General features: G+C 50.0%; 1 protein-coding gene across 2 annotated transcripts in view; it reads left to right on the forward strand.

The window, feature by feature from the left end:
* The window catches only part of LOC114855957 (filamin-B), a 30,079-nt gene that overhangs the window by 5,950 nt on the left and 4,561 nt on the right, over positions 1-19,568 (forward strand). The window contains exons 2-40 of one of the 2 annotated variants that reach the window (XM_029151502.3): positions 4,547-4,656; positions 4,810-4,945; positions 5,008-5,105; positions 5,672-5,819; positions 5,921-6,039; positions 6,130-6,204; positions 6,333-6,495; positions 6,580-6,780; positions 6,855-6,992; positions 7,089-7,215; positions 7,784-7,920; positions 8,001-8,194; positions 8,296-8,406; positions 8,506-8,649; positions 11,932-12,055; positions 12,669-12,829; positions 12,920-13,010; positions 13,101-13,255; positions 13,334-13,451; positions 13,534-13,613; positions 13,697-13,882; positions 13,957-14,271; positions 14,384-14,501; positions 14,578-14,778; positions 14,888-15,061; positions 15,165-15,327; positions 15,411-15,571; positions 15,897-16,188; positions 16,293-16,446; positions 16,531-16,720; positions 16,811-17,058; positions 17,273-17,356; positions 17,881-17,986; positions 18,135-18,275; positions 18,358-18,486; positions 18,553-18,726; positions 18,829-18,987; positions 19,079-19,282; positions 19,352-19,504. In XM_029151502.3, coding sequence (XP_029007335.1) covers positions 4,547-4,656; positions 4,810-4,945; positions 5,008-5,105; positions 5,672-5,819; positions 5,921-6,039; positions 6,130-6,204; positions 6,333-6,495; positions 6,580-6,780; positions 6,855-6,992; positions 7,089-7,215; positions 7,784-7,920; positions 8,001-8,194; positions 8,296-8,406; positions 8,506-8,649; positions 11,932-12,055; positions 12,669-12,829; positions 12,920-13,010; positions 13,101-13,255; positions 13,334-13,451; positions 13,534-13,613; positions 13,697-13,882; positions 13,957-14,271; positions 14,384-14,501; positions 14,578-14,778; positions 14,888-15,061; positions 15,165-15,327; positions 15,411-15,571; positions 15,897-16,188; positions 16,293-16,446; positions 16,531-16,720; positions 16,811-17,058; positions 17,273-17,356; positions 17,881-17,986; positions 18,135-18,275; positions 18,358-18,486; positions 18,553-18,726; positions 18,829-18,987; positions 19,079-19,282; positions 19,352-19,504 — 5,982 coding nt within the window. The remainder of the gene's footprint in view (positions 1-4,546; positions 4,657-4,809; positions 4,946-5,007; positions 5,106-5,671; positions 5,820-5,920; positions 6,040-6,129; positions 6,205-6,332; positions 6,496-6,579; positions 6,781-6,854; positions 6,993-7,088; positions 7,216-7,783; positions 7,921-8,000; positions 8,195-8,295; positions 8,407-8,505; positions 8,650-11,931; positions 12,056-12,668; positions 12,830-12,919; positions 13,011-13,100; positions 13,256-13,333; positions 13,452-13,533; positions 13,614-13,696; positions 13,883-13,956; positions 14,272-14,383; positions 14,502-14,577; positions 14,779-14,887; positions 15,062-15,164; positions 15,328-15,410; positions 15,572-15,896; positions 16,189-16,292; positions 16,447-16,530; positions 16,721-16,810; positions 17,059-17,272; positions 17,357-17,880; positions 17,987-18,134; positions 18,276-18,357; positions 18,487-18,552; positions 18,727-18,828; positions 18,988-19,078; positions 19,283-19,351; positions 19,505-19,568) is intronic. The other variant, XM_029151503.3, reaches the window with a different exon arrangement.

Genomic DNA, 19,568 nt, shown 5'->3' on the forward strand with positions numbered 1-19,568 from the left:
CCACACACACACACACACACACACACACACACTGTTAATGACAGGGCAGTAATGTGCTGGTGACGCTGCTTTCTTGTGGTTCCCATGATTTAAAATCCTCATTTCCGTGTGTGTCACATTCATGGTGACATTCACCAAACCACATGTACAGTCTAACTTTAGCATGTTGCCGTGTGGCTGCATAAACAAAAACCTCTGCATTTGGCCTGAACCGAATTAGAACCAGCGTTCCAAACCGTGTGTGACCTGGAGGTGGAGCTGCTTTTGGTCCAGAACCACGTTCTGGAAGCTTCTTCATTAACTCCTGACTGTTCGTAGGAAACTTCTTGTCTTTCATGGTTCATTCACTTCTTTGATTTCTCAAACCGCTCTAACAGTCATGAGTTTGTTGCTCTTTAATCTTTTTTCTCCATCAGAGTCGACAGGTGACATTAGGCTTCACGCCCTGTCTGCGCGGTGGGTTCGGCCCCTCGGCGCTGATGGAGCGAGACTCTGTGACGTCATCAGTGGTTGCTGCAGTGCAGAAGTCTTTGAAGGAGGATGTTCTGCTTTTCTGAGCACTGATCGAACCTCTGTTACAGAATGTCTGCTTTAAGTCAATCAGCAGCAGCGCAGCCCAACCATTAAACAGGCTCAGACTTTACTGTGAAGCAGATTAAAGTTAACCAGCCTTCATGTTGCTGCAGGGCTCCATGTTAATACTAACTAATCCTGCTAACAGAATATTGGTCCGTTTGTGTTGTGGTGATGATGATGATGATGGTCTTCGCTGCCTGAACCCTCTCCTGTCTCTCTGCAGCAGGAGTGTTTGTGTTCAGCGTTTACGCCGTGTGTTGAGGGAGACGTGGTTCTCAGTCACTGGAGGCGGCGCGGTGCGTTCAGGTTGTTGAGCTGTGGGGGGTCTGGTGGTGGTGGGGGGGCGTGTGTTGTGGCTTTTGTTCCTTTGCCACCGTCCATTGAGACCTCAGAGCGGCGGGTGTGTGTGGAACGGGGTGATCTCATGACTGAGGAATGTGTGTGTGTGTGTGTGTGTGTGTGTGTGTGTCATGGGTCAAAGCTACTGAATGAACACACGCACCCTTTGCTTCCTGTTTACTGCTGCAGGTACCGCCTGTCCTCACTCTGCAGAACCTCCTTCCTATCGGTTCAAGTCGAGGCCACAGCAGTGATTTGCAGCTGATTCTGGACGGATCGTTGCACATCACCGTTCATGGAAGGTTATATAATCCATCAGCAACATTAGGGTTTTGTGAAAGCAGCTGCAGCTTGATGTTTTCCTGTTTCCTTTTGATTTAGATGGAAGGTTCACATTTGCCTTTTAACTAAATTAGAACCTGCTGAGACCATTAAATGTCCAGGTCTGATTAGAGCCTTCAGTGTCGGATGGAGTCGGAACTGTAGGTGTGTGTTTGCTACTTGATGCGTTGCCTGTGACATAAACTAGACTTTATTGAGTTTGCTGGTGTTTACGGGAGTGTGATCTGCCTCAGGCATCGCTTGTTCTGTGCTGAAGGTCGATGTGTTGGGGAGTTGATCGTCACGTGCAGGAGCAGCTGCTGGGTTTTGTCTCCAAGGAAGAAAAAAGCAAAAGGCCGGTGATCAAGTGGTCAAAGTTTGAGCGCTCTAGAAACCCGGATGTCAGTGAATGCCTCTCAGCAGCGCTGAGACCACAGATGAGCTTTTAGACGTTTGCTTCACCTGCATCCTGTGTAAAGCTCCATCACCTCCAGAACCACAGTGGTTCAAAGACTCTTGGTTTAGGTTAAAGATCACCAATATGCAAATAGTCATGAGCCACATTGGAAAGTTAACGTGAGTCAGTTTACTGTTACCTGACGGACGGCAGCGTGTGACTTCAGTGAGTTGAAGCTGTGGTTGGTAGGTTGTGTGCATTGAATGGAGGATTTGGCACAGCAGGACTTTGTGATCTGCTGCTGCTGTGTTGCGTAACCTCCTGCAGGTGTGGCAGGTTGAGAGGCATTTATGTTCCAGCCTGATCCACCTTCTCTCTCTCTCACACACACACACACACACACACACTCCCCCACTTTCCGTTTCACCTCGTTCACATTCACTCGTTCTTTGTCTCCCTGTGCAAACTTTAACCCGGCCGACCCCCTCTTCTCCATTAGCGGCGTTGTTGTCAGTTATTGTTGCGTTGCCATAGCAACAAATCGAGTATCTGCATGAATAGTGGCTCAGACGCGGCGTCTCTGACGCAGATCCGGCCTAAATGAAACGCGGACCTTTTGAATGCGGTTGACGACTAATAAACCTCAGACTGGAGGAGGCGGGCGTCAATATGTCGACTAGAGATGGAGTCGAGCTCAGGAGGAGTTTTCATCTGGCCTTAAATTAGAATTTCAGCTCAGGTCATATCAACGTTTCAGAGAATCACTGCAGCAAATACCTGTTGCACAATTGGGTTTGCTGTTTGCACAGTTGTGTAACCTCAATTTAGCGAGATCAGTTGATTGAAGGATGTGATTCATAGCACTCTGCGTTGTGTGTGTGTGTGTGCGTGCGCCTGTTGGCACGCTGCTTATCTCTGACTGTTTCCTTTGGCTCAAACCCAGGACTTCAGGCCCAAATCATTTTTTTTTTAACTGAACAGATGACAAAGCTGGAGGTGGGTCCCCACAGGGTTTAGGATTCTCAGACCTGAGATCAGGCTCCAAGCTGCTGGGTCATTAGACTGAAAACCTCCCACCTGACCTGGGATCTGCTGTCGGTGGGTTCCACAAATACACTAGTGTTTTTGTTTCCTCCTCACTTTGACTCGCTGCATTCCACGCTTTCTGCCCCCGTCTGGCGCTTCTGTCTTTGTCGTCTCCTCGTCGCCCCGTGTGAACAATGTGCTGCCATGGTGACAGCCTGGACACGCTCAGGACTGTCTGCGTCCTCGCTCCCAGCGCTCTGACGTGGTTCACTTCAAAGTAAGGCCAGAAACGTGCTGCGGTGGCGGTTTGAGCTGAGTGGAGTCCGGTTCTTGGACCGGTTCTATGTTCTGTAGTGCGTCGTCCAGCGCCGTGGTGCGGTAGCGCTGCCCTGGTTCTTCAGGCTGAGCTCCGAGGGTTCTGCTGAGAAACGCTGCTGCAGCTCAGCAGGATGTTTGCAGAGGCTGCTGGTTCTGCACCTGAAGCCTCACGGGCGCGGCTGCAGCGGAGAGAGGAGGAGGCGAAGCTGCAGATACGAGGCGCACGCACGGGTTGGAATGAGTAAACTGCATGAATGGAGATAAATGAGAGGCCGATCAGGGGGTGTCGTAATCTGCTCAGTGTCGTCACCCGTGGGTGAGGCCTCAGAGCTCCAGACTTGTTTCAGCCGCTCAGGTTTATGTGAACGCTGCCTCACGTGATTTCATGATTTCACCCAGACTGTGGATTGACATCAGCTCTGCTCCACCGTCGAGGTGATTTACTGAATTGAGTGAATTCAGGATGTGAACTGTGCCTTTTTGTTTGTGGTTTTAGTGTAACGTGGTTGGGAGGATCTGGTTAAGAGTCAGCGGTGGCTGCGAGGCTCAGAGCAGTGATTGCATCACTGAACCAGCCTCCCTGTTCAGGGCGTGGTGGGCGTGCGGCGTCTGTATCATGGCAGCATTCCTTTAATGACACGCTTCTTCATGCAGCGTTCCCACGCGGCCTGAAACGCTGTCTGACTCGTCCTCACAGCGCCGGAGGTCTCAGCAGGGGGTCTCAGCAGGGGGTCGGCAGCGACGAGGCCGCCTGCGACCCAGCGGTGCTGTCTGGACCAGAAACTGGTTCTGTCTGGACCAGAAAGTCCAGTCTTCATGTGGAGCCGTTTCCCACAGGGATTAAGTGTGTTTGTGTGTGTGCGTGTGTGTGAGATTAAAGGTGCTGGGACAGGATAAAGTTACACTTGGACATCAAATGTGGGACAGGTTTCAGGAAAACTGAAGCACTTGATAAAGCAAAGAACACCTGTGGATAAAGTGAGCTACTGTGACCCTATCGATGCTGAGGCGTTCAGGGACAGTACGGAGCGTTCAGCTCTGTTGGAAATCCTCCAAACACAATAAGTGGCAAATTAACGGATTAAAGTAATCGTGGCTGTGATGATCTGTTACTTCCCTAATGTTGTGTATTTAAGTGCCTCTTGGACATTTTGTACCTCTGCGACCTCCAAACTGAACCTTCACCTTTTTTGGTCCTTCACAAGCATTTCTCCTCATTATTTTTTTTTTTTTTAGAAATGGAGGCTGATGTGCTGCAGATGAGGATCGTGTGTGTGCGTGCGTGTGTGTGGCAAGGAACCTGCTGGTACTGAACACTGGTGTCTGATTAATGACCAGCATTATGATGAAACCTTCAGGAGCAGGCAGCTTGTTCACATTAAGCTGGGAGCAGATGTCAGCTTCTGGGTGTCGGACTGGAACGCTGTGGGACCAGACTCATCGAGTTCCGTCGGACCATGAAATAAACATGAAACCTCAGCTTTGCGTCGTAGACTGTTGCTCTCGTTGCTTAGTTTAGCAATGTTATTTGCTGAGATCTGACATCAGGCGTGTCCTTCTCTCCTCTAGACTCTAAAGCCATCGTAGATGGAAACCTCAAGCTGATCCTGGGTCTGGTCTGGACTCTGATCCTGCACTACTCCATCTCCATGCCCATCTGGGAGGGCGAGGACGCAGAGGTAATGCCCAGCTGTGACCAGTGTCTTGTAAATGGAAACGCCATGTTCTTTGAGCGCTAATTCACAGAATTCCAGAGAAGCCTCTCGTTAACGGGTCGCTCTGGGCTCAACCTGAACCGCTCGCTGACCGACTGTGCTGTTGTTTGTGTTCAGGCAGAGTCAAAGACGCCTAAGCAGCGTCTGCTCGGCTGGATCCAGCACAAAGTCCCCGATCTGCCCATCACCAACTTCAGCCAGGACTGGAGGAGCGGCAAAGCGCTGGGAGCACTGGTGGACAGCTGCGCCCCTGGTACGCCGCGCTTCAGCACCGGGGTTCATGTCTGTGCGCCGGTTGACAGTGGTTTTGTGCAGGGCTGTGTCCGGACTGGGAGACCTGGGATCCAGTCAAACCAGTGCAGAATGCGACGGAGGCCATGCAGCTCGCTGACGACTGGCTGGGAATCCCTCAGGTCAGAGTCCTGCTCACCTGCACTGAGGCTCGGAGCGAAATGAGATGAAACCACTCTAAACCTTTAACTGGTTGGAAAGTCTCAGCCATCCTGTGTCAGCAGTGTCGTTTCTGTAGGGGTCAGAGGTCACAGCAGCTAGTCACACACTGACTTCCTGGCTGCTCACAGCAGAGGAAACTCGCTGAAGTTTATCTTCAAACACATGCGGGACTTTTTAACTTGGCTGTTGGTCTGTTGTCGTGTTTGTCTTCAGTCAATGAATGATATTTCCTGTCGGACGAGCTCTTGCCAGAAAAAAACAACCCCTCAGTCTGTGAACTCCACTAATTCCCCCGGATCTTAATGTATTGAATTAACATTCAGCCTTTGACATAAACTAGTTTCTGTAGCGAAGAAAATGTTGAGCTTGACTTGATTGATGACCTCAGAGTTCATTATCCTGAACTGAGTGTCCTTCAGTTCACTCGCAGCCTCGTTGCTCCACACGTGGCCCCTCTGTTACTGCACCTTTATTTATTTTTTTTATTAAAGTTGCACTGTGGATTAAACCGTGTGTGTTTGTGCAGGTGATCGCTCCAGAGGAGATCATCGACCCCAGTGTGGACGAACAGTCGGTGATGACCTACCTGTCTCAGTTCCCCAAGGCCAAACTGAAGCCTGGGGCGCCGCTCAAACCCAAACTCAACCCCAAGAAGGCCCGAGCGTACGGACCAGGTAGCCGCCTCCTCAGGCTGGTTCTGACCTGTGCTGTCTGACTTGTCTAAAGCGTCTTCTGGCTGCAGACTGTGATGGTGACCTGTTTTTCTCCACTGCAGGTATCGAGCCCACGGGAAACCGGGTTCTGCGTCCCGCTGTGTTCACCGTGGACACATTTAGTGCCGGTCAGGGTCCGGTCTCTGTGTATTTGGATCATCCAGACGGCAGCAGGCAGGAGGTACAGAACCCACCTTCCACACGTTTACGGGCTGAGCTTCTGGTTTTATAATAACAACTTATTCCAAAATAACGTGTATGTGTTAACCAGCTGAAGCCCGAGTTTAACGAGGCCAAGAAGACGTACATGGTCAGCTACGTCCCTCAGGTCATGGGACCTCACCAGGTAAAATAAAACATGCAATATGTACATTTATTTGTTTTAAAGTGATGCTTGTTTTGATCTTGGAAACTGAAGCGTCTGAGTGAACAGGTCCTGCAAAGTCGACCCTAAAGGCAGCTCTGGTTTCCTAGGTGACCGTGCTGTTTGCAGGCCAGCAGATCCCAAAGAGTCCGTTTGAGGTAAACGTGGACAAAGCTCTGGGCGACGCCTCCAAGGTCACAGTGAAGGGTCCGGGAATCGAACCCGTGGGGAACGTGGCCAACAAGCCGGCCTACTTCGACATCTACACGGCAGGTGAGAGAAATCTGACGTGAACGACTCAGTGTAAAACCATCTGTGTGTTCTGCATTCACCGTTTCTGCTCCGTCGTCTCCGCAGGGGCTGGAACCGGGGACGTGACGGCCATGATCACGGACCCTCAGGGGCACCAGAACAGTGTGGATGTGATGATGGAGGACAAAGGCGACGGCGTGTACCGCTGCACCTACCGGCCCACGCAGGCCGGCCTGCACATCGTCACCGTGACGTTTGGAGGAGTCGTGGTCCCAAAGAGCCCGTTCAGCGTGGAAGTGGGACCCGGTGAGTCCGTGAGCTTCACTTAGCGCCGATGCTTTGACGTAGCGCCCATGACGCTGACGCTGGCCTGTTTTCAGCCTGCCTGCCGTCGGCGTGCAGGGCGACGGGTCGAGGTCTGCAGCCGGCGGGTCTGAGGGTGAAGCAGATCGGAGACTTCAAGGTGGACACGAGGAAGGCCGGCAGCGGAGACCTGAAGGTGGCCGTCAGAGGACCCAGTGAGTCCGGCCTCGGCTTCTGCTGCACAGCATCAAAATGAGTACGTTTAGTTTTCCTGGAATTTCACTGATTCCCCGTCGCGTTCGTTCGCTCAGTGGGCAGCGAGGTGCCGGTGAAGCAGATCTGCAGCCAGGACGGCGTCTTCTCCTACGAGTACTCACCCAGCGCTGCAGGCAAACACACGGCCTCCATCACCTGGGGGGGTCAGCACATCCCAAAGAGGTGAGACCTGGGGGGGAACGGCCTCTAGTCTGGGCCGGAGGTCTGCTGCATCAGTGCAGGACGTTCAGGGAGTTCCCCACATTTCTGGGAAGAGAAGCCAGTGAAGGAGCCTTCGTGGCTGTGGAAGCTCCTCTGGTGAGATAATGACTTGTTTTATGGATGAGTAGCCAGACTTGGACGAGCGTCATCATTACAAGGTGATTAGTCACATTTCACAGAAGTCAAAGCACTGAATCATGGAAATCCATGGGCCGCAGGAGTTTCACCAGAAGCAGATGTCAGATCAGTTTTATTTCATCCAGTACCAGTTTGTTTGAGTGTATTTAAATGGGTCAGGGTCCCGTCAACGTGTTCACCGGGATGAGCTCTGTTTGTTTCCGAAAGATTACATCACTTTGAGTCTTGCACACATGCTTTACAGCCAAAAACTGCTGAGGATCGTGTTACAGAAGACATGTGCTTGTTTGTGCTGACAGCCTTATGAATGAGCTCATGCTGTGCTGTTTAGTTTGAATTGGTTTGACTGAACACCCCCCCCCCCCCCCCCCCCCCCCCCCCCGTCTTTCAGCCCGTTCGAGGTGGCGGTGGGACCCGAGGCCGGTCCTCAGCAGATCAGGGCCTGGGGTCCCGGCCTGGAGGGCGGCGTCGTGGGTAAACCTGCCACCTTCGTGGTGGAGTCCATCGGCAGTGACGTGGGGGTTCTGGGTGAGGAGTCGGATGAAGTCTGTGGACCCCGAACGCACCCTCCTGCTGGATCTTCCTCACCTCAGCTGCTGTGCCCTCAGGTTTCGCCATCGAGGGACCCTCCCAGGCTAAGATCGAGTGCGAGGACCGGAACGACGGGTCGTGCGACGTCAGCTACTGGCCCACGGAGCCTGGCGAGTACGCCGTCCACGTGACCTGCGACGAGGAGGACATCGAGCACAGCCCCTTCATGGCTTATGTCGTTCCAGACGACGGCACCAGCAGCCCAGAGAAGGTGAGTCTGGGTTTTATGCACGCGACTGCAGTGCTGTGACTTCTAGGACTCGGTCCAGGCAGATGAAGAACTTTGTCGGTACTCTGTTGTGGTGGTTGTAGGTCCAGGCTTTTGGGCCGGGGCTTAAGAGCGGCTGCGTGGTGAACCAACCTGCAGAGTTCACTGTCAATGCAAAGAATGCTGGGATTGGACCTCTGAAGATCACTGCTCAGGTGAGACTCAAGTCCGTGGCCTGAAAAGGAACGTGGCCAAACAGAATCGGTCTTTGCATCCACCTCTGACCCGTCCGTCCGTCTGTCTCTGTCTGTCAGCATGCTGATGCTCATCCTGTGGAGGTCAAGGTGGCGTCTAAGGGCGACGGTCTTTACGCCTGCTCCTACACGCCCGTCACTCCCCTCAAACACACTGTGAACGTCGCCTGGGGAGGAGTCAGTGTTCCCAAGAGTCCATTCAGGGTAAGCAGCCAATCCCAGCCCCCGGTTACAGCAGGCCGCGGTACGGATGGGGCAGAAAGTCTTATTGCTGTAGAACCTGGTGGTTTATTTAAAGTGGAACACGTTACAGTTCAGTCGGAGACGCTGTCGCAGCCAAAGTATGGTGCGACCAGAAAAGCTAAGAAACCTCTGATCATCATCACGTACGTTGAGGAGAGACACAGCTACTAGTTTAATCTGGAGGATGTGCTCTGATACGATATGATCAACTTGTTAACTCATTTACACAACATTTCTATTTAACTTTCACTTTTTTATGCATAATGTATAATTCACAAGGAGGAAATTCAGGCGGCTCTAGTTCTCTAAAGACTGAATGTGCCTGATGCTGGAATCAAGTTGTAATAATAGAACACAACGTCATTACTGCAGGTTTACTGTGAATGTCACTGAACCGGTCAGTGACATTAAATGGTTTGTTCTTGGCTGAAATATGCGTGTGATCAAAAACACATTTGCGGCTGTCGTCCATTTGTTCGAGTTCAATTTGTGGCTCATTATCGTCCACGCTGTAACCTCATGTCTGTGCACTGTTAACACACTGTTTGTTTTACAATCATTTAATGGTTTGCACTGTCGTCTTCACCGTGACAACTGTCCACAAACTGTAACTAACCTTTTGTTGGTTCATCTAATTTGTTTGCACTAGAAGTTCACTGTTCTGAACCTCTGATCCAAACTACAAACCCGTGGGAATCTGTAATTGAACACACTGATCCTGTTGCCAGTAAAAAGCCTCAACAAGTAAACATAAGTGAGGTTAACGCCAACTGTCCAGTAGCTGTTAACTGCTTAAAACAACAAAACAGACACAATATTCTCCTGGCACCAAATAATTTCATAGGAATTAAACCGGATAAACATTCAAATGTTTATTTTATAGGTGTGTAACTCATGAAGTTACACCTGTAGCCTACAACATAAGACGTATCCAATCTAATGCATTGGGATACGTTTAGGGAAGTTTTCCGTTTGCATGTTATGGGGGACTTGTTTTACATCCATCGTAAACTGTTCCAGTATACTGCAATGCATAGTCTTAATTACGTGATTAGTGTTTTTTTTTTTTGTTTTTTTTTTTGTTTGTTTTAAACAATGACAGACTTTTTCTGGTAACGGAACAGTTTTGATGTTTGACTTGAGGTTCAGATCAGCGACGAGCTGCTGTCGCCATAAAAGTATATGATGTCGTTCTTGTCAAATGAAAACCTTGACTGTACATGTGATGTGTATTTGTAAAAGAAAGTTAAAGTATATTTGAAGTCAATGATTTTATAACTGAACTAAAAATAGAAAGGTTTTCATTTCACAGTAAAATGCGCACTAACACTGAAACCGCCTTCAGTTTTGTGTTCACTCACATCAGCTGTCTTATTCTGTAGCTTGTTCTGATGAGTTTATGGTTTTATTAGTATGCGTGAGAAGCTGCCAATCGGCCAGTGATGTGTTCAGATTTGTGTGTGCCACTCAGGACTTTATGGGTGCCAGCGTTTTAGGAGCTGCCAAAGACTTTCCCCTCTGAGCTGCACGATGCATTGGTGCACTTGGATCATAATATTTACACCATTTTTCTTCTGTTCTGCAACAAAACATTTATTTTTTCTGGCTCCTCTGACCTATAAGAATTTGTTCCAGTCCATAAATCACTTCTGTGGGTGCAGAGAAGTTGGTGCCTGACTGAAGTGCATTATTCTGGTCTCAGGGCAGATGTGAGTGATTGTTCAGGAGGCCTGTCGTGAGCTGCAGCTGCCTGCCTGCTGCTCCTTTCCCCAACTTCAATGTTGATACAAGAGCAAGAAAGTAAACGGTCGCACCCAGCGGTGACGCATCGTATTTACATGGACATTGTAAAGCAGCCATTTTGGATCAGGGCTCATAGAACTTTTGGGTTCTAGTTGTTCTGTTGCAGTAAAACCCCATAAATACCTTGTCAATCACAACTAACAGCAGCAGAGCTGAGCTGAAACATCCCAGCCGCTCCTCCCCTAAAGTCTGAATTCACCTAATTGCAGTGGAATGACAACAGTTTCTGGACTGCCAACTTTTGTGTGAACTTCAACTTTGTTGACTTTCACACATGAATTAGCTTTGAAAACCTGCCCTGCAAGTGTGGAAACTACGTTGGCGGCCTAGACGCTGTGCTGCTTTGAATGAGATGAAGATGTCAGTGACATGAGATGTCAGTGACACCCTCCATCTCTGCAGCAGATGGAGGGTGAAGATGTAGGGGCAGCTGGCCAGGCGGTGCCCCCTGCTGTGAAGTAGGGTCCTGAAACATTATGTTTAGCTCTGGACATTGAAGACAGCTGATTTTTAATTTCTTTTATAATTTTTTTTAAATTTTTGATAAATTTAAGTTTAGATTTTAGAATATGAATTAATTTCTTTTTAGCATAAATTAAAACCATTGATTAAATCTCATTTAAAGCTTGCTATCTAGCAGGATTTTCAGAGGCTGTGTTCTTTGATCTGTTGACTTATGCATCTTAATCACAAGCTGTACTAAAAAACTAGTCAGGTAACTTCACACAATGAGAATTAATGTGGGTTTAAAATAAATTTTGACATTGACATGTTTTGTGTTGCTGATATGTTTTAATTTTTTTTTCTTGAATATGTATTCATTAATTTCCAATGACTCTGACTCTTTTCATGCTGGTAATGTAAAATCAGGTTTTTCCGCAGTAAACCAACCAAATGTAAGTTTGTTAATGATGGAAAATAAATAGAGGCATCAAATTGAGAAGATATCAAAGAGCTTCTTGTCACGTTTTGTCTAAACCCAAAAAGGGAAAATCTGAATCTCTCTGATAAAGTTGACTGTTACATACAGTAAAGGTTTATGCTCTGTAGTGTTGTTCAAGGTGAATGTGTCTGAGATGCTCATGTTCTAAATGCGTTGTACAAAATAGAAAAGCTTGGGTGGAAATTTTTATATTTATCAGTTTTTTGCAATGAGTAAAACTAAAGGTTATGCTGTATTTACACTTTTTAAAGTTTTTTTTTTTTTTTTTTATGAAGACATTGAATATTAGCGCCATAGGCTTTGTGCTACATTATACCGGTTTCTTTTAACGAATACTGACTTTATATCTCACCTACTGCTTCTAAAATAAAATGACATGTAAGTAGTAAAATGGAAGAGCAAAATGTGAAATAAGTGGCTCTCGTATGGAGCCCTGTGGGACTCCATGTTCATAGTTTGTCCAAAGACAGTGATGTCGTGTCCTGTTGGTGCTACAGGTGAATGTGGGTAAAGGCAGCCACCCCAACATGGTGAAGGTGTTTGGTCCTGGAGTGGAGAGAACTGGACTAAAGGCCAACGAGCCCACACACTTCACGGTGGACTGTTCAGGAGCCGGAGACGGTAACGGTTGAATTTCTTTAAACCCTAAGTGCAGGTTTAAGTCCCTACAATGTGTTCATATCAGCAGACCTGTGATCACAGCACTTAAATGTTGCTTCTCTTTCAGTCACACAACTGGCTTCTCTTGTTCAGTCACACAACTGACTTCTCTTGTTCAAACAAGCATTGAGCTCATGGGAACAAGATAATTGACTATAAAGATAAGAGCTTGAGTCACAGTCTGGCTAAATCTGATGCACTGGCTCAGCAAAGCAGTAAAGATGTCTTTTCATATTGAACAGTGTCATAAAGATTGCATAGAACCTCCAGTGTGGGGAACGTACAGTACCTGGAAGTGAAGGGCGTTCAGTGTGAAGATGAGCCTTGTTCAGGTGGCTCCTGCTGGACAGACTGGGGCAGCAGCAACGTTTAACACTGCCCCCATTAGGAATCTGACCTGGTTCTGTTGTCATTGTTTCCTGTTCTCTGCTGTAATTGATGGGTCAGTCATGTAGCAGGAATCTGGCTGTTTACACTAGAGTCTGAGTGTTTGTCTGTCTTTACATTGAAACTTGCATCTATTGTGAGTAAAAGAACTTGACGCTATGGAGTAAAAGCATTTTTGTTTCTTCAGGTGATGTGAGCGTTGGCATCAAGTGTGACGCAAACACAATCAGTGACAAAGAAGCCGACGTGGATTTTGACATCATCCCCAACGACAATGACACATTCACAGTCAAATACGTCCCTCCTGCTGCTGGAAGGTTCACTGTCAAAGTCCTGTTTACTGACAAGGTACACACACACACACACACACGCAGCTGGATAGTTTGGTTCTATGTTAATTAACATGTTTGCCTTTTCAATGACCTTGTCCTCGTGCAGGAGGTTCCACAGAGCCCCTTCCTCGTTAAAGTCGATCCTTCGCATGATGCATTGAAGGTCAAGGCAGAGGGTCCAGGGTTGGCTCGAGCTGGTGAGAACCACACGTCCGGTGAATAAACCAGTGTTGATGAGCATTGTGGTCTCATTTTACCACTGATGTAAACCTCTCTTCATTTTCCAGGCGTAGAGAGTGGTAAACCCACTCATTTCACAGTGTTGACTAAAGGAGCTGGAAAAGCGCCGCTGGATGCGTCATTCTCGTCTCCTGTCAAGGATTTTGAAATCATTGATAACTATGACTACTCTCAAACTGTGAAATACACACCTGTACAGCATGTACGTCAAAAACACCTACACATCTGTTATGTTAAATACCAATAAGCAGATGGTAAGCTTTGACCTGCGTGTCTGTAGGGTGAGATGACGGTCACGGTGAAGTTCGGCGGTGATCCCATCGCCAAGAGCCCGTTCACTGTCGGAGTCGCTCCGCCGCTGGACCTGAGCAAGGTCAATGTGGACAACCTGGATGGAAGTAAGGCGGCTGTAATTCTGTGCTTTAAGCTGAGAAAACCCTTTATACAACTGTTTTTAAATGCTGTTAATACTGTTTTCAGGAGTGGAGGTCGCCAAAGAGCAGCAGTTTAAAGTTGGCACCAAAGGGGCAGGAGGTCAAGGTCAACTGGAGGTGGCAGTGGTGAGTGTTAACACTTGAGGTTGTTTGAGGTTTGGGCAAAGATTCAGAGCATCTGGCTCAACCTGCTTTGTTTGTGCTTGTAGCTGAGCCCCAGTCAGCGAGCGGTGCCGTGTAAAGTGGAGCGTCAGCCCAGTAAAGCAGACGTCAGCCTGGTCCGGTACACCCCCACTGAGGAGGGGGTCCACGCTGTCAACGTGTCCTACGACGGTCACCCTGTCCCAGGCAGTCCCTTCCCTGTGGAAGCCCAGCTGCCTCCAGACCCCAGCAAAGTAGAGTAGCTTCTGTTCCTTCATGTTGATACAGAAGATGTACAAAAAATAAATAAAATGATGTCCTCCTCCAGGTGAAGGCCTTTGGGCCTGGTCTGAAAGGAGGTCTGGTGGGGAATCCAGCAGAGTTCACCATCGACACCAAAGGTGCTGGCACTGGAGGTTTGGGCCTAACGGTTGAGGGCCCGACGGAAGCCAAGATCGAGTGTTCAGACAACGGCGACGGGACGTGCTCCGTCTCCTACCTGCCCACCGAGCCTGGCGACTACCTGGTCAACATCCTGTTTGAGGACGTCCACATCCCAGGCTCGCCCTTCAGGGCTGACATCCAGATGCCCTTCGACCCCACCAAGGTGGTGGCGTCTGGGTTGGGCTTGAAGGGAGCCAAGGTAAGACGGGACGGATCAAATACTGACTGGACTGAATTGGGAGTGTTCTGTGGAATGAAGGGCATAGTAGAAAACGGATTCCAAAATGTGAGCCATTACTGCATTTGTTCAGGTTGGAGAGACCAGTGTGGTGAACGTGGACTGTTCTCGGGCTGGACCGGGCCAGCTCACCTTGGAGGCAGTGCCGGAGTCCACCTCAGCCAGTCCGACCGGTGCCGCTCTGGGCTCAGGTAACATCAGTCCTGAGAAAGAATGTCAAATCTGACACTGGATTTGTACTGAACCCAAACTACTGAACCTGTTCAGGAGTTAAAGCTAAAACCCAGGTGGTGGACAACAAAGATGGAACCTACACTGTTACCTACGTGCCCCTGACCTCCGGCATGTACACGCTGCTTCTCAAGTACGGCGGCGCGGCCGTTCCTGGTTTCCCCACCAGGGTGAAGGTGGACCCTGCCGTCGACACCTCAGGGGTCAAAGTGTTTGGACCCGGAGTTCAGGGAAAAGGTGCCGAATGATCAGAGACGCCTGTGGATATAAAAGACTCATTAATAAAGCGGCTGATATTAAACGCTAAGCTCCAACTAGTGAACATGCTCTGCCCTCGTGTTTCCAGGCATTTTTAGAGAAGCCACTACAGAGTTCACAGTGGATGCTAGTCCGTTAACCCGGCGGGGAGGCGACCATGTGAGGGCGGAGGTCAGGAACCCGTCTGGAGCACTGACGGACTGTTTGCTCACCGACAAGGCCGACGGGACCTATGCTGTGGAGTACACTCCGTTTGAGAACGGTAACACAACCACCGATGTGCAGTAAAACTATGGTGATCCGCTGAACTTCATGCTTCACTGTGAAGTTGTCCTGTTGACGGCGTTCGTCTTGGTGCGTTTCAGGCGTCCACAGCGTCCATGTCCTGTACGACGACACGCCTGTTCCCAAGAGCCCCTTCAGGGTGTCTGTGTCAGAGGGCTGTGACCCCAGCAGGGTCGTAGCTACTGGCCCCGGGCTCCAAGGAGCGTTGACTGAGAAGCCCAACAACTTCAACATCATCACAAGGTACTGTTTTCATCTTAAAGGTGGAACCCGCTGTCACTCCTCCTCAATCCCAACCTGAAACCTCTCACTGTGCGTCCTAACAGAGGAGCGGGCGTCGGCGGCCTCGGCATCACTGTGGAGGGTCCGTCAGAGTCAAAGATGTCCTGCAAAGACAACAAAGACGGCAGCTGCAGCGTGGAGTACGTTCCTCTCACCCCTGGTGTCTACGACGTCAACATCATGTACGGAGGAGAGCACATCCCCGGTGAGGCTGGATCCAGACTTCACTTGTTTGAGAGGCTCGTTATTCTGTTAATGTTAAAAAGATGTTGACTTTATTGGCTGATAAAAGACGTGTTGAGTGTTTCAGTACTATGTTCTAAAGATGTGGTTGAAATTAATGGGTTCAGGTAAAAAGCCGCATCTTGGTTTATTTAACTGAATTCAGCATGTTTCTTGTCTAACACCTTTCATGGACGTCTGTCGTCTGCAGTGATTGGAATGAAAACGGTCATATGAAGTGAGGATCAACTAATGCTGACGTTGGGACATTTTCCAATCTCTTGTTTTTTCCTGTCCATCATTTGCAGGAAGTCCATTTAAGGTCCCAGCAAAGGATGTGGTGGACCCCAGTAAGGTGAAGGTGTCTGGTCCTGGTGTGGGGTCCGGCGTCCGCGCCAACATCCCACAGTCCTTCAGTGTGGACTGCAGGAGGGCGGGCGTGGCCCCGCTGTCTGTAGCCGTCACCGGTCCTAAAGGCGTCGTTGAGCCTGTGGAGGTGAAGGACAACGGAGACGGAACTCGCACGGTGTCGTACATGCCATCGATGGAAGGTCCGTATTCTGTCGCAGTCAAGTACGCGGACGAGGACGTCGCCCGCAGGTACAGGACAAAGCTGTTATGCACATTTGTGGTCACCCCTTCTAGAAACTGTGGCATCTGTTGTCGTGGAGCGTTTGTTTGCACTAACTGTTGGATCCGTTCAGTCCCTTTAAGTTTCGGGTTCTGCCCACTCACGACGCCAGTAAGGTACGAGCCAGTGGGCCCGGGCTGACCAGCGGCGTCCTCGCCAGCCTCCCTGTGGAGTTCAGCATCGACGCCAAGGACGCAGGCCAGGGCCGGCTGAGCGTCGCCATAACGGTCGGTCCACACCCTGCAGTCAGACGAGGGAAGCGATCAATGCTTGTCTCTTAAACCCCCTTTTTTCTTGTCGCTCCATCTCAGGACCAGGATGGAAAATCCAAGCAGCCCAGTATCCATGACAACGGCGACGGGACATATCAGGTGTCTTACATCCCTGACCGCACTGGTCGTTACACCATCGTCATCAAGTACGGCGGCGACGACATCCCTCTGTCGCCCTACAGAGTCCGTGCTACAGCAGCCGGAGACGCAAGCAAATGCACCGTCACCGGTCCGTCACTGCTCATGATTGGATGTTAGAACCGTGATACAATGAAAGGGTTCATTAATACAGATGTGGCCTTTGAACAAACCCCCTCAGGTCCTGGTGTGGGTCCCACGGTGGCGATAGGCGAGGAGCTCGGCCTCGTGGTCAACACGAAGGGTGCTGGGAAGGGGAAGGTGAGCTGTGTGGTGGTTCAGCCCGATGGCAGCGAGGTGGAGGCCGAGGTGCTGGAGAACGAAGACGGCACCTTCGACATATTCTACACCGCCCCCGCCCCCGGAAACTACGTGATCTACGTCCGGTTCGGAGGAGAAAACATCCCACGCAGTCCCTTCAAAGTCGTGGTAAGGAGCGGGGGATGCAAAATCGTCTGTGGGGATCCCAAATGTTCACGTGTGCTGCATTGATATGTGGCGAGTTCCTTGTTCCAGGCGGTCTAATGTAAAGAGTGGTGCTCGCCACACATGGAAACAAAGGCTAGAGTGGAAACGTGTGTGTGTGTGTGTCCCTGTGTGTCTGTGTGTGTCGACATGTTGATGCTTACTGTCGTCTCTCCAGGCCACTGACGAGGTCCCAATAGTTCAAGAACAGACCTCGCGACAGGACATGGCCGCTCCCCCTGGAGCTGGGTTCCAGCCCTGGGTACTCCTGAACACCTGCGCACACACACACACACACACACACACAGCTTCTGCAGAAGCAGTACTTTATGATTTGCATGAAATGACCTTGGGACAAGTAGTTGTACAGGAACACACAATGGTTTCCTCTGTTGCAGGTGAATGGCTGCTGGTTACAGTCCAATCTCTCTCTCTCCATCTTAAAGCATAGCTGCTCTCCTGCTTCGCATCCCCGTGTCCTCTCTTCTGTCATATCAAGCATTTGTGACCTGTTTGACACAGAGCACAGGCGTTGGGGTGTGACGTGGTTCTGTTGTGCTTCTTTCCTCCGCAGCGGTGTGGCAGTGGTGGTCTTTCTCACTTTCTCTCCCCCCTCTGCACCTTCCATCGCTATGGCTGCTTCACAGAATTGAAAATCACCTTTTCTGCTGCACTACACTTCCCAGGATTCCACTGGATGCAGCAGCATGTTTCTGGAAATGGGAGACGAGGATGTCGACTTTAGTGTCTGAGGTCTCACCTCCTGTTGGCGTCTGTCTCCTCTAGGTGACGTCTGACGGCTACAAGCCAGTGAGCAGCAGCGTTAACGGCAGCGGCTTCAAACCCTTCGACATGGTGATACCGTTCTCCTTCAAGAAGGGACAGATCACTGGTGAGGCAGGCAAACATCAGATTGTGCCTGTAGATCTGTTTGTGCTGGGTGGTTTAACCATCTATGTGTCTGTAGCTTTTCTCATCGTAATAATTATAAGATGACCATTTTCTTTCCAATAAACCCCTGTCATCGTTTTGTCTTCCAGGGGAGGTGCTGATGCCTTCAGGTAAATCAGCTCAGCCGCTGATCACCGATAACCTGGACGGGACGGTGACGGTGCAGTACTCGCCCACTGAGGCCGGCCTCCACGAGATGCACATCAAACACAACGGCGCACACATTCCAGGTCAGTTCAGAGGACGCTGGAGCTATGACACTGCAGCCGGTTCGGCTCTGATGTGTTCAGTCTGATTGGTTGTGTGTTGCAGAGTCTCCTCTTCAGTTCTACGTGAACCACATCAGTAGCCCCAGCGTCACTGCCTACGGTCCTGGTCTGAGCTACGGCGTCGCCAACAAACTGGCCACGTTCACGGTCTACACTGAGGATGCCTCTGAAGGTATTGATTATTGTTGGCCTGTGTGTGTGACTGGGAAGTTTGTTTACTGAGCGTCTGTTCATCCAGGAGGCCTGGACTTGGCCATTGAGGGTCCCTCTAAAGCGGAGATCAGCTGTGTGGACAACAAGGATGGGACCTGCAGCGTGAGCTACCTCCCCGTCCTCCCTGGAGACTACAACATCCTGGTCAAATACAACAGCGAGCACATTGCCGGCAGCCCCTTCACGGCCAGGATCACGGGTCAGAACGCACGCCTGGGCCTCAGTCCTGCATTATGAACTGACTCTCGTTCAAACAAAACAAATGTGATGATGCTGATTCCACTGAACCGTCTTTTTTCAGAGGACAAACAGCGGCGCTCTCAGGTCAAACTGGGCTCAGCAGCAGATTTCTCCCTGGACATTCAGGAGACGGACCTCAGCGTCCTGACGGCCAGTATCAGGTCACCGTCGGGACGGGACGAGCCCTGCCTGCTGAAGAGAATGCCCAACAACCACATCGGTAACACGGTCACACTTAAATGACTGTTCTATGGTTAAGTTTCATGGTTTTCACCATCTTGTCTGTTTTTTTTATTTCCTTCCACCACCAGGTATAAGTTTTATCCCTCGAGAGGTGGGTGAGCACCAGGTCAGCATCCTGAAGAACGGCCGTCATGTGGTGAACAGTCCCATCAGCATCATGGTCGTGCAGTCGGAGATCGGAGATGCCGGTCGGGTGAAGGCTCACGGCGACGGCCTGGTGCAGGCAACGACCTTCAACAACGCCAGCTTTGTGGTGGACACGCGGGAGGCCGGTCAGTACGCGTTAGCACTAACAGTCAGGAGGGCGGCTCGTGGGGGCTCATGTGGCGCTGTTCGCGCAGGCTATGGAGGACTGGCCCTGTCCATCGAAGGTCCCAGTAAGGTGGACATCCAAACAGAAGATATGGAGGAGGGCACGTGTAGCGTCACCTACTGTCCCACTGAACCCGGAAACTACATCGTGTCCATCCGCTTTGCTGAGGAACACGTCCCAGGTACAAAATGTAATAACGGAGTATCTGTTTCAGTTAAAAGGTTAGAAATAAGCACGTGAAGAGA

This window comes from Betta splendens, chromosome 5, assembly GCF_900634795.4.
Source record: "Betta splendens chromosome 5, fBetSpl5.4, whole genome shotgun sequence".
Lineage (NCBI taxonomy): Eukaryota > Metazoa > Chordata > Actinopteri > Anabantiformes > Osphronemidae > Betta > Betta splendens.